Genomic DNA, 15,531 nt, shown 5'->3' with positions numbered 1-15,531 from the left:
TGACATTGGGTGGTGTAGGTGTTCTGGAGGGCAGGTAGTTTTCCCCCGGTGATGCGTTGTGTAGACTGCACCACTCTCTGGAAAGCCTTGCGTTTGAGGGTGGTGCAGTTACTGTACCAGGCGATGATATAGCCCGACAGGATGCTCTCAAGCCTCCTGTTTCCTGAAGTCATTGTACAGAATCAGGAGGGATGCACAATAGTGAGTTCATCTCTCACAAGCAGACTAGTACCTTCAGGGAAAAGGTTTAGGATCCGATGATGATATTAGGGAAGTTTTTTTATACAAGTCAACAAAGTATATGTACAGACACTGCTATGAAAAGTAGTCTCTAGAAAGTTGCATAGGCCAGCCTCTGACTTGAGTGCAAGCAAGTCTTCTGCCCTCAGTGTCATCTGATTAGTAATGTTGCTGGGTAGGCCTAACCATCTGGTAAACACCCTGTTCTGTTTATGAATGCTTTCTTGAGTTCCGGGTACCAGGTCGATTTAAAAACGCAATTCAGAACTGGGAGGGACACCTAGTGGATTTGACCTGTGAGAGAAAGCACTGACAGAGAGGGAGGAAGATGTATATACATTTTTTAGTACCCGTCAAAAGTTTGGACACCTACTCATTCCAGGGTTTTTCTTAATTTGTACTATTTTCTACATTGTAGAATAATAGTGAAGACATCAACACTATGAAATAACACAGATGGAATCATGTAGTAACCAAAAAAGTGTTTAACAAATATATTTTATATTTGTTAAAGTAGCCACCCTTTGCCTTGACAGCTTTGCACACTATTGGCATTCAACCAGATTCATGAGGAATGCTTTTCCAATAGTTTTGAAGGAGTTCCCACATATGCTGAGCACGTGTTGGCTTCTTTTCTTTCACTCTGCAGTCCAACTCAACCCAATTTAGATGGTTTGGAATGAAGTCGGGTGATTGTGGAGGAGAGGTCATCTGATGCAGCAGTGAAAGAAAAGAAGTGCCCATAGCAGCCACTTCTTCTTGTTTTTAGCTGATATGAGTGGAACCCGGTGTGGTTGTCTGCTGCAAAACCACTGTTGTACTGTGCCGTTATTTGTCTTTGTAAAAAAATATATATATATATTTTTAAACGCTGTGTGCTCACAGGGGAAAAAAACTGCTGCTCCAGATTTTCTCCATTCATTAAAATTACAATTTAACCAACATCCATCTGTGACTACCTGGACCTACCATTTGGTTTTGAAATATTGAAACCAAACCATATGGATTTGAATGAAAAGTATTTGACATGGGAAGGTGAATGTAAGAAGCAAACAATTTCAACTAGGCTACATGTCATATTAAACATATAAACACTCTAAATAGGTGAGGAGCCAGACAGGCAGCCTAAGATGGAACGAAAATGAATTATTTAAGCTTTATTATTTCAAGGCTGTAGCCTACAAATAAATACATTGTGATGCATTTGCGATTGACACAATAGGCTGGTAGGGACATAAAGCGCTCAGCATTTAAACAATATTTTGTTGTATTAAATCATTGTAGTCTATAAATTGCTCATATAGCCAGCCTGTGACTTAGAATTCAATACAAATTAAACTAAAAATCACTTGGTGCTTTAGAATTCATTTTTAGAAACACGAGATTAGCTTCAGGTTCATGCGATGGTGTCTGGATGGTGTCTGGAGAGCCGGCCAGCAGCAGAGAATATCCTCTCCACACTTGCAGAGCCACTGGGGATGCTGCACACTTTTGGCCACCCTTGCCAGGTTGGGCAGAGATGCAGACTTGTTTTATTCTTTTATAGGTAGGGACGAAGGTTTTAGGCAAAATAACCCAATCACAACGGAAAGCTCCTTGAATGTGGGAATATGCCTGGCCTACTGGGCCAAAATCAATTATGGCCTATTGTATAGATAATAAAACAAAAATGAACGAAACATTTAAGAGATCAGATTTTTTGTTTATAAATACTTTGCTACAATGACAGACTTAGCTAGCTACCCAACTCGTTCCTTTCTTTTAGCATGTGCACATAGTAATAAGTACACCATCATGCTTTTGGGAAACGGGTCTTTTCAGATTCTACAAGGATTCTTTATTTGTGGACACTACATCACCACACTCCCTCTCTTGCTCTTGGTTCTCATCTTTGTAAGTCACCTTGATTTTAGCACCTGTTTTTTTCTTCATGAAAATATTTAGCGAACTTCATGACAGTAGCTAAAGCAAGTGACTATAGCAACACACAAGTAGACTACAAATATGAAATTGGAGGGGGTGGGAAGGCCAACGCTCCAGCCTTTGGGAATCTCGCGCCACCCATCCCAGTCAAATTAGGCACGCTCTGCTCCTCGCTCTGCTCCACTCACATACTCTGGTTTGGACGCTGCAGACAGAAGTTGGCAGATCGGCTGTACCGACTTCAGACGAGTCCCGTGACGCTTGTGGGGGTCGTAGAGCAAACCGTTTGGACTCTACAGAGGTTTCCTAGGGGAATACCAATTTTCAAGATGTTTGATGGTCTGATAAACAACGCTGTAGCTCGGCCACCTTCCACCGCAGATGCCAAACCCCGCCATTGGTGGATGCGGTGGATTGAGACGCAGCCCAGGCAAAAACACATCTAGGGGATGGGGATATTTTTATTATGGTAATTGGATTTCTGCGGGGGTGAGAACATCAACTAGGGGGTTAACTGACATTGGGCTTACTTTGTAGACAAGGTCTCAGGTTGTTTATGTGATGCATTGCTCAGCTTATGTTCTTGTTTCCCCAAAGGCCGAATTCCAAAGCCAGCCACGACTACGAGCGTCTGAAGAGTCAGTGTATGCGGGCCATGGCAGACCTGCAGTCTCTACAGAACCAACACACCAAGACTCTGAAGAGGTGTGAGGAGGCTGTCAAGGAGGCTGACTTCTACCAGTGAGTACCACCATCATCGACACTGATTTGGTTGGTTGGTTGGTTGGTTGGTCGGTCGACTGACTGACTGGTTTGTTAGTTAAAAGACATGAATTGTCTGGGTGACGGTGAATGTTTAGTAGTCCTTTGAGAACACTGCCCAGTCTGTCAGGAATCATCTGTTAGTCCAATAACTCTTTCTGAATAGACTGTTGTAATTAGATGGGAATAATTAGAGGTTTTATGGCATCATTGTTTTACTCATTTACAGACTGGAGAAGTGCCAGGTGTGGCAATTACAAATTGAAGGAACATTTATGTGCTAATGAGTCTGTTTCCATTTAAGTGGAATAGGTATTACCTAATGTGAATTAAGGAGTTGTACAGCAATATCTTTTATAGTCAATTATAAATGAAGTCATGTCAAGTTATGTTCTATAGTGCTACCAAACACAGCACTAAACCTACAGTAAGTCTAGCCATCATGCTTTTAATCTGGTGGGTTTCCTTTGTACACACTTACTAGGGTAAACAAACTCTTAAGAGTACCACACATGTACAGTTTTGCAAAGTTCTATAAGGACAATATGTGGTATTAAATCCAGGCATGTAAGGTGTGTGTGTGGGTCATAGTGAGACAGACACAGGGTGAGAGATGAGGATTATCACTCCACTCTCCAGCAGGCTTGTGTGTGATTGGATGTAATCCCCTGTCGCTGTCTGTCCAGGAAAGCAATCAAACAGAATGTGTTAATCTCCCTCCTAACCTCTGTCTGCCTTGTCATTGACTTATATGTTCACTGGGGGGAGGAAGGAACATGTATTGCAATCAGTACTTATTGAATAAACTCAACTCAGGTCTGCAGAGAGGTTAGTATGTACTTTCACTTTAACCTGCCTTTTGCAGACAGCCTAGAAATTGCAATCTGCTGTATAACTAATGTAACCTCTTGGTATTCTTCCCTCCCCCAGTTTTAACCTCTCCCTCTTTGTCTCCAGTATGCTCCACAGTCGTGTGTTAGGAGATCAGTCTCAGCTGAAAGAGGAGCTGGATGTGTTGAGGAGAGACAACACTCAGCTGGTCAGGGAACACAACCACCTGAAGCAGAGCTGTGAGGAGCTCCGCAGGCTGCACAGCGAGGACCAGAAGGAGGTGGCCGACATGAGGCGGCAGCAGCAAGAGGTACATGCGCACTCACACACACAAGGTTGCTGTGACCTATACTGGGTTGCTGCGCTTTCAGAAACCCACACATCACTGGAGAAGACTGCGAGCGCGCACACACACACAGCTGGGAGATGCATACAGAGCACTTCTGTAAAGGGCAGTGTTGGAGAACAAGGTCATTGGCTCATGTAAAGGGCATGTAGGCAGTAGGCACATTCCCCTTCTACCCACTGCTCCTGTGTTCACAGATCTGTACGTTCAGGAGAGGTGTTTAAACTCACCAGTATAGAATACTATGGCTCCATCTCCTGCATACTGCCACACCTGCTCCCACAGTAATCACTACAGACTCCAGCAAGCCTTACATACACCACACACTCAACTGAACACACAAAAACGTCAGGGAGGTATTTACATTTTATTGGTGATTTTATGATTGTGAAGGGCCAGCAAAAATGAAACCTAAGGGCTAGTTAGTTACACCATAGTACCTAAGGCTCCATTTACACAGGCAGAACAATTCTCATATTTTGCACAAATATTGGTCTTTTGACCAATCAGATCCTTTGCCAATAATTGGGGAAAATATCAGTATTGGTCTTCCTATGTAAATGCAGCCGAATAGTCTTGAATAGTCCATATACTGCAGCTGCTCACTGTTGCCATCTGCTGACTAACTGGTGTAAAAGGAATCAATGTCATTCTGCCTTGGTTATGGTTCCAGTGGCTTGGTTTGGTTTCCACATGCTTCAGAATAAGTAAATAACCATAGTCTTGAATAGTCCATATACTGCAGCTGCTCACTGTTGTCATCTGCTGACTAACTGGTGTAAAAGGAATCAATGTCATTCTGCCTTGGTTATGGTTCCAGTGGCTTGGTTTGGTTTCCACATGCTTCAGAATAAGTAAATAACCACAGACTATCACCCCGAAAAAATACATGTATTAATTAAGTAAAGCAACAGCAAACTTCATTCATCGTTGTTTCAGCATGGTGCTTGAAACACCAAAATGGTGGTTTTGAATATATGTCAACTGTACATAATAAACTTTATTTGTATTGCACAATTCATACAGAGATGGCAACTGAAGGTGTGCTTAACTGTATGTGCTTGTAGAAAATCATCAGCTGAATGACTATGTCATTCCTCCAGGTGATGAGAGAGAACGGTTCATCAGAGGTTCTCAACAAGCTCTATGACACAGCCATGGACAAGCTGGAGGGGGTGAGAAAGGAATACGATTCGCTGAGTAAACGCTACAGCGAGAAGGTAGCTAATCACAACACGGACCTGAGCAGACTGGAGCAGGTGGAGGAAGAGAACCGCCGATTACAGAAACAGATGGACACGTTGCTGAGACAACGAGATACGGCTATACACTACCAACAACAGTGCTCTACGTCCATGAGGAGGTAACAGACAGACACACTGCTGAAACAAGACATATATACACTACCAACGACAGTGCTCTACGTCTGAGGTTACACACACACACAATGCTCAACCCAAGATACATGGTTATACACCACACACACACACACAAACACACGTATACACTACTACACACCTCACCATCTTCCTCTCCCCAGGTTTGACTCTGTACAACAGGAGCTGAACAAGTCTTCAGGCCAGAACAAGGAGCTGCAGAGGGAGATGGAGCGGCTGCAGTCGGAGGTGACACGCTGTAAGAACTTCCAGCTGAAGGCAGTAAAGGACTGCGAGAAGTACAAGGAGGAGAGGGACTCTGTGTTCAACGAGTACAGGCTCATCATGAGTGAGAGGGACCAGGTCAGAGATACATATAATACATTATGGTTTCCCAGACACAGATTACGGCTAGTCCTTGATTAAGAAACTACTTTCCATGTATCTACATTGAGTATGTTATTATACATTTTTTCAGGACTAGGCTTAATCTTTATGCAGTTGTTCATCGCAACGTTTTTATGATAATACAATAATAAAACTTAGCAATAATGAAGTGGTTTATTAAATTCTGGGTAACAGGTGATCAAGGAGCTGGACAAGCTGCAGACAGAGCTGGAGGCTGCAGAGGCCCGCCTCAAAAACACCTCGTCTGAAAGGATGGTGGCCAGCGAGGAGATGGAGGCTCTCAGACAGGTACAGGTCAATGAATCATTTTATCTATCAGTCAATCAAACACCTCTCCCGAGAGCCTAATCAATTATTTAAGCAATCTATCGATCAGTTTATTAATAGTCGGTCCAAACACTTAGAGGGTGATAGCCAGGGAGGAGATTGAGGCTCGCAGACAGGTAATCATATGTTAACCAATTTAATATATTTCAATTAATTTCACTTTATTAATCAAACTCACCTCGTCTGAAAGAATGCTGGCCAGTGAAGCTCTGACAGCTGCTCGATCAATTAGCTAAAATTGTCACTGCCAGATCAACCAAGGGATTTTGTGATTGTGTTATGGCATTAAATCTGATTTGATTGTTTGTTTTTTAGGAGCTGAACTCGTCGTTGGTGGACCGGGACAGGGCAATCTGTGAGAGGAACGAGCTGTTGGAGAAGTACTGCCACGAGGTGAAGGACAAGGCTGAGGCCCAAAAGGAGCTGAGCCAAGCCTGTAAAGACATTGAGACGGTCCGGGAGGAGAGAGACGTGGCCCGCAAGGAGAGGACAGAGGCCATCATACAGAGAGACCAGCTACTGAGAGAATACTACCAGGCACGACAGGTAACATTAACACACCTGAAAACAACACACGCACCTTACAGGTATGATAAACAACTGTATTAGGGAGAGGACAGAGGCTGTCAAAAGGTGACAGCTCCCAGCCAAAGTTTAGACACATGATAAAGAGCTTAGAGGATCCCATAAACTGTCAACCATTTGGATTATGTCAGTTGCATGACCCTAAAGCGGATTTAGTGCTTTAGACAAATGCTGCTTCTGCTCCTGACACTTCCCTGTTCAGACCACTAGGTGGCCCCCCCTACCACGGTTTTACACTAGAGGAGTCGGGATGCTTAAAATCTGTGATAGAAATCCCAGTTGAAGGATTCCCTCGCTAATGATTTTGGGAATTCTACAACTAGGTTTTCTGAGAAACCTGGGAACTTGTAGACAGTTTCAGGAAAAAAGTATTTTAATATCTTGAAGTTTCATGTTTTGAAAGTGGCTAACTAGCCTTTGTCTGTGTGTGTGCCCGTGTCTGTCTGTGTGTGCTCGACAGAAACAAGACTCAGCCACCCTGGACATAGAGCGGGCCAACAAGGAGATTGAGGTGTTGAGGAAGCAGTACGAGGCCATGTCCCAGGAACTAAAGGAGGCTACGCAGGAGGCCGAGGTGGCCAAGTGTCGACGTGACTGGGCCTTCCAGGAGAGAGACAAGATAGTGGCAGAGAGAGAGAGCATACGGTGAGAGAAAGCGGGAATAGTGGCGTAGGCTCTTAGTTCCTCTTTCCTTGATTCCTTGCATCTTCTCTCTCTGCCTCCTTCTGAAAATGCTTTGGAGTAGAAGGTCCGAGAGGAGGACTCTTGCATCTTCCCTAATGTGTTTTGAGAAGGAGGCATGGAGAGAGGACGCAATGAATATTAACTGACTAAACTGTGCTGATGCTTGATGATGTCATATCCTGCCCCTTCAGGACGCTGTGTGACAACCTGCGTAGGGAGCGGGACCGGGCGGTCAGCGATCTGGCCGACGCCCTGCGTAACCTTGACGACATGAGGAAGCAGAAGAATGACGCATCACGGGAACTGAAGGAACTCAAGTGAGTCCCAGAGCGCACACACACAGAAAATGTCTGGCCTCCTCTAAATAACCTTTTTCAAAGCTGGTAAGAATATAGTTGAATAGCCCTGGTTTATGAGGTTAATTAAACACACACATACCATACCACACCACACACTTTCTCAACCCCCTTGTAGTGATGTGAAAAGCTCCCTCTACTGGTCAGTGTGTGACTGCCATATTCAATTCTCTGTCTTTTCTTTGAGAGCTCATCCTCCTTTCCTGCTGACGAAGAAGAATTGAGTAACATTTAGGTTTTCAAGTCAGACCCCCTCTAGGCATGCCTCATAAGGACATAATGTATCTTGGTGACAGTCAGCCACCATAGACCTATTTCTCCTTCAGCCTTTCCTTTACACACTGTAGAATATGACTTTGCTGCTACTTTTTAGACTTTGGTAACACTTCCCTTGCAGCACTTTGAACGGTTGCTTTGCCCTATAGATATCTATGCAGACCTGCCAATATGCATGCATTTTGCGTACCAACTATGCAATTCTCTGTCCATGTATGCAGGTACGAGATCCGAGTTCAAAGTACGCAGAAATGAATAGGGCCTGATTTTATTTAAATTTTTTAAATTTTAATAAAATATAACTCCACTGAGTAAATCTAACATCCCGATAATCGCGCTGCAACACACAGACATGTTCGGAGTTTGTGTCAACGGACATGGAGATTAATGCATCATTATTCGACGTAGCTACCACGTGTATGCCCCTCCTGTTTGTTGTGATGCTGAGTTCGCAACTGTCAGCTGTACGTAAACACATGGACAAATCCCCTTTCGACTCCGTGTGTTGTGGAAAGGTAAACTCTAATTGTTTCAAGCTAATGTTAGCGAACATAAGAGGGACATTCAGTGGGCTCTAAAGTGCCAGCAGTTCACAAGCATTTGCTCGTGAAATGGTTAAATGCAAATACGAAAAATAACTGGTCGCATTTGTGCGAGTGTGATATACATTTAATTCTGCGTCCCATTAGTTGTATTTTCCACGTAACATTACGAGGATCACGCAACCCGATGGACTGTACCTGTAATTATGATCCACGTCACAAAAAGCATTACAAAAATATAATTAAAAATAAATATTTACATCTTGGCATTAAATGGGGTCGGGAGTTTAGGAGACTGCGTGATGAAGAATGAATGAGTGTCTGGTATTAGCTATAGAGGCAATGCTTCTAAAATGCCTTTGCACTAGATTTGATATTTTATCAATTTCGAAAATCTGAAGTGATCTATGTGCTGCAAATAAGTACAATAGACACCTTTACATAGGCTGAAACAGCGGACTCTTCTAGCGAACAACGTTCAGATTCCCTTTGCGGTAGCCTACTTAAGCTTTGTGTAGCCAGTTTGTGGTCTGTGTCGACTCGATCATCTGTTTTTGTTTTTATGTTTTCAAATTGATTTTTGTTTGTGTTGATTAGGAACCGTGTCCTAAAAAGCCAATACCTGTGAGCTGGTCCAAGTGATTGGCCCTGTTTGAGAGGTGACAAGCGTTCCTCTACTATAGAGACTAAACTTGGGGGCATGTGCTAAGAAAAACGTTATAGATAATTATCTCCGTTCTGCGCTCTACATGTAATGGAATAAACATGCAAACAGTCTGTGCTAATTCCACAAAACATATTTATTTTATATGTTCTGTACTTATCAGTATGAATCTTTTATTTGTGTTTTGTAAATACCTTTTCATAGGACTGAACTGAACCAGGTGTTATCCATAATGTTTGTCTAAGCACATGTGCTCATGAAAAAAAAGTAAGGTAGGTCGTGCAATAACAAAATTGGCAGCTAATTTAGCAAGTCATTGTTATTTCAGCCAGTCAGTAAAGCTATGTCAGACGATGAGAGTGAGGAGACTGAGAGAAACAGACCGGGCAGTAGCTACATGCAAGTTGAATCTCCAATTTGCTGCGTGTCTGGTATTCTAAAAAGTTAGACAGGGTTGGCAGGTCTGTAGATGTAGTTGTACATCATTTAGAAACTCTATGAAAATGATACAAGGCACACGTTTCCGCATTTAGCAGATAGTGTACATGCACTCAGTGACATGTAGATATATCCTGCACACTGTTGTGATGTGCTCTGACCTGTGTGACATCACTTCCTGTGGTCAGAGAGAAGATGGAGAGCCAGCTGGACAAGGAGGCCAGGTTTTGTCAGCTGATGGCCCACAGCTCCCATGACTCCGCCATCGACACAGACTCTCTGGAGTGGGAGACGGAGGTTGTGGAGTTTGAGAAGGACAGGGTGAGTCTGGAGAGACACTATTTTCATTGATTTGAATGAATATTTGACTTACTGTTGATGTATCGATTTATTGGATGGGTGAATGGATGGGATTGACTGATTGATCAGATGAATTAATTTCCAGCAAATGTTAAAATCCAGCTTAATAAAGGGGCTCAGAACTGATATGTATGTAGATAACCAGTATGTTTAACTTTGCTGTTTCCTGCAGGATGACATGGATTTAAAGGCACTTGGGTTTGACGTAGCAGAGGGGGTAAACGATCCATATTTACCAGGAGATTGTGGAATATTTGTGACAAGAGTGGACAAAGGAAGTATTGCAGATGGAAGGTTAAGGTAATTCTCTGATTTGTAACATTTCTGGAGGTTCAAGTTCAGGAACCCCTGTTCCTCATCTTCATCATCCCCAATATCACGTTTTTACTTCCTGCTTTTCAGAGTGAATGATTGGTTGCTGAAGATAAATGACATGGACCTGACCAACAAGGACAGGAAGCAGGTGGTAAAGGCAGTGCTTAACAGAGGCGGGCTGATCAACATGGTGGTTCGCAGGAGGAAGTCCCTGGGAGGAAGGCTGGTCACCCCTGTACACATCAACCTGATCGGACACAAAGGTAACACTTTTGTGGCACTCCTGGTGTGTATTCATTAGGAAACCATTTACTTCAAATGTCAAATGTTTTGCAAAGAACACAAGAGTTTCTATTTGACAAATTCAGGTTGGTCCATCCCCTTTTTTTCTGTTTGCTCTGTTTGCCTCCGTCTGGTTCTTAGAGTAAACTGTAAATCACTGTTGCTCAACAAAACAACAAATCAACTAGAACAGGTGTATTCATCAGTCGGATTATGTTGCAAAAAGGTTTGGTCTGTCAAACGGTTTGCATCGGAATTCGACTAATGAATACACCCCTGTTCTTGTTTTAATGTTTTGTATAATGATTGATTTGATTTATTGATTCAGTGCTTGGTTGTATTATGTCGTTTGTATGCATTTGGTGTTCTAGTACAGTATTTTAATGTAACACATTGCTTATCACAAGATGGTCTTTCATAAGATTCCTTAAATAATATCTCTTCTCTACTCCAGACAGTGTTATAGGTCTGAAGTATAATACTTACACTACAGGTCAAACGTTTTAGAACACCTACTCATTCAAGGGTTTTTCTTTATTTTTACTATTTTCTACATTGTAGAATAATAATGAAGACATCAAAACTATGAAATAACACATAGTGGGGCAAAAAACTATTTAGTCAGCCACCAATTGTGCAAGTTCTCCCACTTAAAAAGATGAGAGAGGCCTGTAATTTTCATCATAGGTACACTTCAACTATGACAGACAAAATGAGGAGAAAAAATCCAGAAAATCACATTGTAGGATTTAATGAATTTATTTGCAAATTATGGTGGAAAATAAGTATTTAGTCAATAACAAAAGTTTATCTCAATACTTTGTTATATACCCTTTGTTGGCAATGACAGAGGTCAAATGTATTCTGTAAGTCTTCACAAGGTTTTCACACACTGTTGCTGGTATTTTGGCCCATTCCTCCATGCAGATCTCCTCTAGAGCAGTGATCTTTTGGGGCTGTTGCTGGGCAAGACGGACTTTCAACTCCCTCCAAAGATTTTCTATGGGGTTGAGATCTGGAGACTGGCTAGGCCACTCCAGGACCTTGAAATGCTTCTTACGAAGCCACTCCTTCGTTGCCCGGGCGGTGTGTTTGGGATCATTGTCATGCTGAAAGACCCAGCCACGTTTCATCTTCAATGCCCTTGCTGATAGAAGGAGGTTTTCACTCAAAATCTCACGATACATGGCCCCATTCATTCTGTCCTTTACACGGGTCAGTCGTCCTGGTCCCTTTGCAGAAAAACAGCCCCAAAGCATGATGTTTCCACCCCAATGCTTCACAGTAGGTATGGTGTTCTTTGGATGCAACTCAGCATTCTTTGTCCTCCAAACACGACGAGTTGAGTTTTTACCAAAAAGTTCTATTTTGGTTTCATCTGACCATATGACATTCTCCCAATCTTCTTCTGGATCATCCAAATGCTCTCTAGCAAACTTCAGACGGGCCTGGACATGTACTGGCTTAAGCAGGGGGACACGTCTGGCACTGCAGGATTTGAGTCCCTGGCGGCGTAGTGTGTTACTGATGGTAGGCTTTGTTACTTTGGTCCCAGCTCTCTGCAGGTCATTCACTAGGTCTCCCCGTGTGGACCCCACGGGGTGAGATCTTGCGTGGAGCCCCAGATCGAGGGAGATTATCAGTGGTCTTGTATGTCTTCCATTTCCTAATAATTGCTGCCACAGTTGATTTCTTCAAACCAATCTGCTTACCTATTGCAGATTCAGTCTTCCCAGCCTGGTGCAGGTCTACAATTTTGTTTCTGGTGTTTGACAGCTCTTTGGTCTTGGCCATAGTGGAGTTTGGAGTGTGACTGTTTGAGGTTGTGGACAGGTGTCTTTTATACTGATAACAAGTTCAAACAGGTGCCATTAATACAGGTAACGAGTGGAGGACAGAGGAGCCTCTTAAAGAAGAAGTTACAGGTCTGTGAGAGCCAGAAATCGTGCTTGTTTGTAGGTGACCAAATACTTATTTTCCACCATAATTTTCAAATAAATTCATTAAATCCTACAATGTGATTTTCTGGATTTTTTCTCCTCATTTTGTCTGTCATAGTTGAAGTGTACCTATGATGAAAATTACAGGCCTCATCTTTTTAAGTGGGAGAACTTGCACAATTGGTGGCTGACTAAATACTTTTTTGCCCCACTGTATGGAATCATGTAGTAACCAAAAAAGTGTTAGAAATATCAAAACATATTTTATATTTGAGATTCTTCAAAGTAGCCACCCTTTGCCTTGATGACAGCTTTGCACACTCTTGGCATTCTCTCAACAGCTTCACCTGGAATACAGTCTTGAAGCAGTGCTGAGCACTTGTTGGCTGCTTTTCCTTCACTCTGCGGTCCGACTCATCCCAAACTATCTCAAATTTGGTTGAGGTCGGGGATTGTGAGGCCAGGTCATCTGATGCAGCACTCCATCACTGTCCTTCTTGGTCAAATAGCCCTCACACAGCCTGGAGGTGTGTGTTGGGTCATTGTCTTGTTGAAAAACAAATGATAGTCCCACTAAGGCCAAACCAGATGGGATGGTGTATCGCTGCAGAATGTGTGTTTGTCCTCGGGGTTTCACCTGCCATATCAGTTCTGTTATACTCAGACATCATTTTAACAGTTTTAGAAACTTTTTTGTGTTTTCTATCCAAATCTACCAATTATATGCATATCCTAGCTTCTGGGCCTGAGTAACAGGCAGTTTACTTTTGGCACGCTTTTCATCTGGATGTGAAAATACTGCCCCCTACCCAAGAGAGGTTAATTGTAATGCATTCCAGGTGATTACTTCACGAAACTGGTTGAGAGAATGCCAAGAGTGTGCAAAGCTGTCATCAAGGCAAAGAGTGGCTACTTTGAAGAATCTCAAATATAAAATATATTTTGGTTGAACACTTTTTTTGGTTACTACATGATTCCATATGTGTTATTTCATAGTTGTGATGTCTTCACTTGTATTCTAACGTCGGTGTTATAGGTCTGAAGTGTCTAATACATATTGTATTCTCCTCTCTACTCCAGACAGTGGTATAGGTCTGGAGAATGGTGTGTTTGTGACAGCCCTCGTCCAGGGGAGTCCTGCTTCCAGAGAGGGATCTCTGACTGTTGGAGACAGACTTATCGCTGTGAGTCCTCCTCCACCACCTCCGTTTCTCCTTGTAATTTTCTTCCATCTCCTCATTTTCCTCATACTCTTCATTCCTGTTCTTCTTCCTCCATCGCCCCCTCCTTCTCCACCTCACCTCCTTATCTTTCTACTCCTCCTCTCTTCCAAACTCTACCTCCTCCATTTCCTTCACCTCCACCTGATTTGACCCCTGTTCCATTTCGGTCTCTAGTGATTTGGTGACAGAAATAATGTTTGCCAGTCATCACTTTACCTGGCAGAATGACCTTCTCTCTAATCATGATCCACCTACTGAATCTGCTGTCATAATCCTCCAGGTCCTTACTGTGAAGTTCTGCTGCTTAGTAAAACCACTGGGCTTAGATATCTCCCCACTCACCTTTTTAATGGCAGACCAAGGCTTGTCTCAAATTGCACCCTATTACCTACACAGAGTACTGTTTTTGACCAGAGCCCATACGGCCAAGGTCGAAACTAACGCGCAATATATTAAATGGGGTGCCAGTTTGGACGCACCCGTTGACACCCTCAACTTTAATAGTGAAGCCTGGCTAGCTGATATGGGACATGATAGCTAAGTGTTGGTGATTAGCAAACATTAGACCAGATGCCTGCAGATGTCAATCATGGTTGTGTATCGTCTTATACCATGTCCTTGTAGTCGTTAATAACTTAATGTAGCAGGTTATATTTCACATATACAGATATGTTTAATTATGTTAGTAAGCGAAGGACTTGAACATGCTGAACCAACAGTAACATATGCAGTCAGTGCACAATTTTGCATATGTCACAGCTGCACTCTTAATGCTCATTACTCCGACTTAGACTAGACTCCCCAGATGGAATAACATGTTTCAAAGAGTATTGTTTAATTTTAGGTGTTAAAAGTTCACTAGTCTGATCTCTTATTTTTTGGGGGGGTGGGCAGCAGGTAGTCTAGCTGTTAGTGTTGGGCCAGTAACTGAAAGGTCGCTGGTTCGATTACCTGAGCCGACAAGGTGAAAGAATCTGGCGACGTGCCCTTGAGCAAGGCACTTAACCCTAATTAGCAAGGCTGACCCTGTAAAACAACACATTTCACTACACCTATCGGTATATGTGACAAATAATTTTGCTCAGGCTTGAATACATTACCTACTTTCCTGTTTCCTCTCCCTGTGCTCCTCTCCTCGCTGCAGTGTTTTATAATTCATCTCAGGCCTATTGTCATGGAAATGTGGGGATTGAGAAAGGAGTGTGGGGGTGTTAAAGTTCTAAGAAGAACCACTGGCCTAGATTTTCTAATAGTATCCCACTGCAGCAGCAGGCAGACCCAAATCTCTGGCACTGAGTTCTTCAGGTGCAGGGGATCTCTATTTGGGGTTAGGGTAGTTGAATTCTCAATCTCTCTTGAAAGCAATACCACCTAGCAAAACTGTATGTGTGTTTTAGAAGGATGTGTGGGAAGTGAATAGTGTGTGTACACTGTTTTTTATGTGTCCTCTGTTTCCCCCAGATCAACGGCATCGCTCTGGACAACAAGTCGGTGACGGAGTGTGAGACACTGCTGAGGAACTGCAGGGACTCTCTCAGCCTCTCTCTCGTGAAGGTGAATCTAACTAGCTCCTCTACTAAACTCCTTGAATGCACACTAGCCTCAAATTAGACTAAAGACAAGTTCTCCTCCAGTCAATGTGGTGCCACATAA

The 15,531-nt window shown here is 42.9% G+C and overlaps 1 protein-coding gene across 7 annotated transcripts in view; it reads left to right on the top strand.

The window, feature by feature from the left end:
* Positions 1-15,531, top strand: part of dlg5a (discs, large homolog 5a (Drosophila)) — a 53,137-nt gene that overhangs the window by 18,722 nt on the left and 18,884 nt on the right. For all 7 annotated transcript variants that reach the window (XR_011674229.1, XM_071393554.1, XM_071393556.1 and 4 more), the window contains exons 4-16: positions 2,761-2,904; positions 3,883-4,066; positions 5,206-5,465; positions 5,643-5,841; positions 6,061-6,174; positions 6,529-6,759; positions 7,259-7,443; positions 7,674-7,799; positions 9,947-10,079; positions 10,291-10,418; positions 10,521-10,696; positions 13,736-13,839; positions 15,340-15,432. Coding sequence is in view for 6 of the 7 variants with exons in the window: in XM_071393554.1 (XP_071249655.1) it covers positions 2,761-2,904; positions 3,883-4,066; positions 5,206-5,465; positions 5,643-5,841; positions 6,061-6,174; positions 6,529-6,759; positions 7,259-7,443; positions 7,674-7,799; positions 9,947-10,079; positions 10,291-10,418; positions 10,521-10,696; positions 13,736-13,839; positions 15,340-15,432 (2,077 nt within the window). In the remaining variant the exon portion in view is untranslated. The remainder of the gene's footprint in view (positions 1-2,760; positions 2,905-3,882; positions 4,067-5,205; positions 5,466-5,642; positions 5,842-6,060; positions 6,175-6,528; positions 6,760-7,258; positions 7,444-7,673; positions 7,800-9,946; positions 10,080-10,290; positions 10,419-10,520; positions 10,697-13,735; positions 13,840-15,339; positions 15,433-15,531) is intronic.

The sequence above is a fragment of the Salvelinus alpinus genome, chromosome 3 (assembly GCF_045679555.1).
Source record: "Salvelinus alpinus chromosome 3, SLU_Salpinus.1, whole genome shotgun sequence".
Taxonomy (NCBI): Eukaryota; Metazoa; Chordata; class Actinopteri; order Salmoniformes; family Salmonidae; genus Salvelinus; species Salvelinus alpinus.
This window is presented reverse-complemented; position numbering and strand designations above follow the sequence as displayed.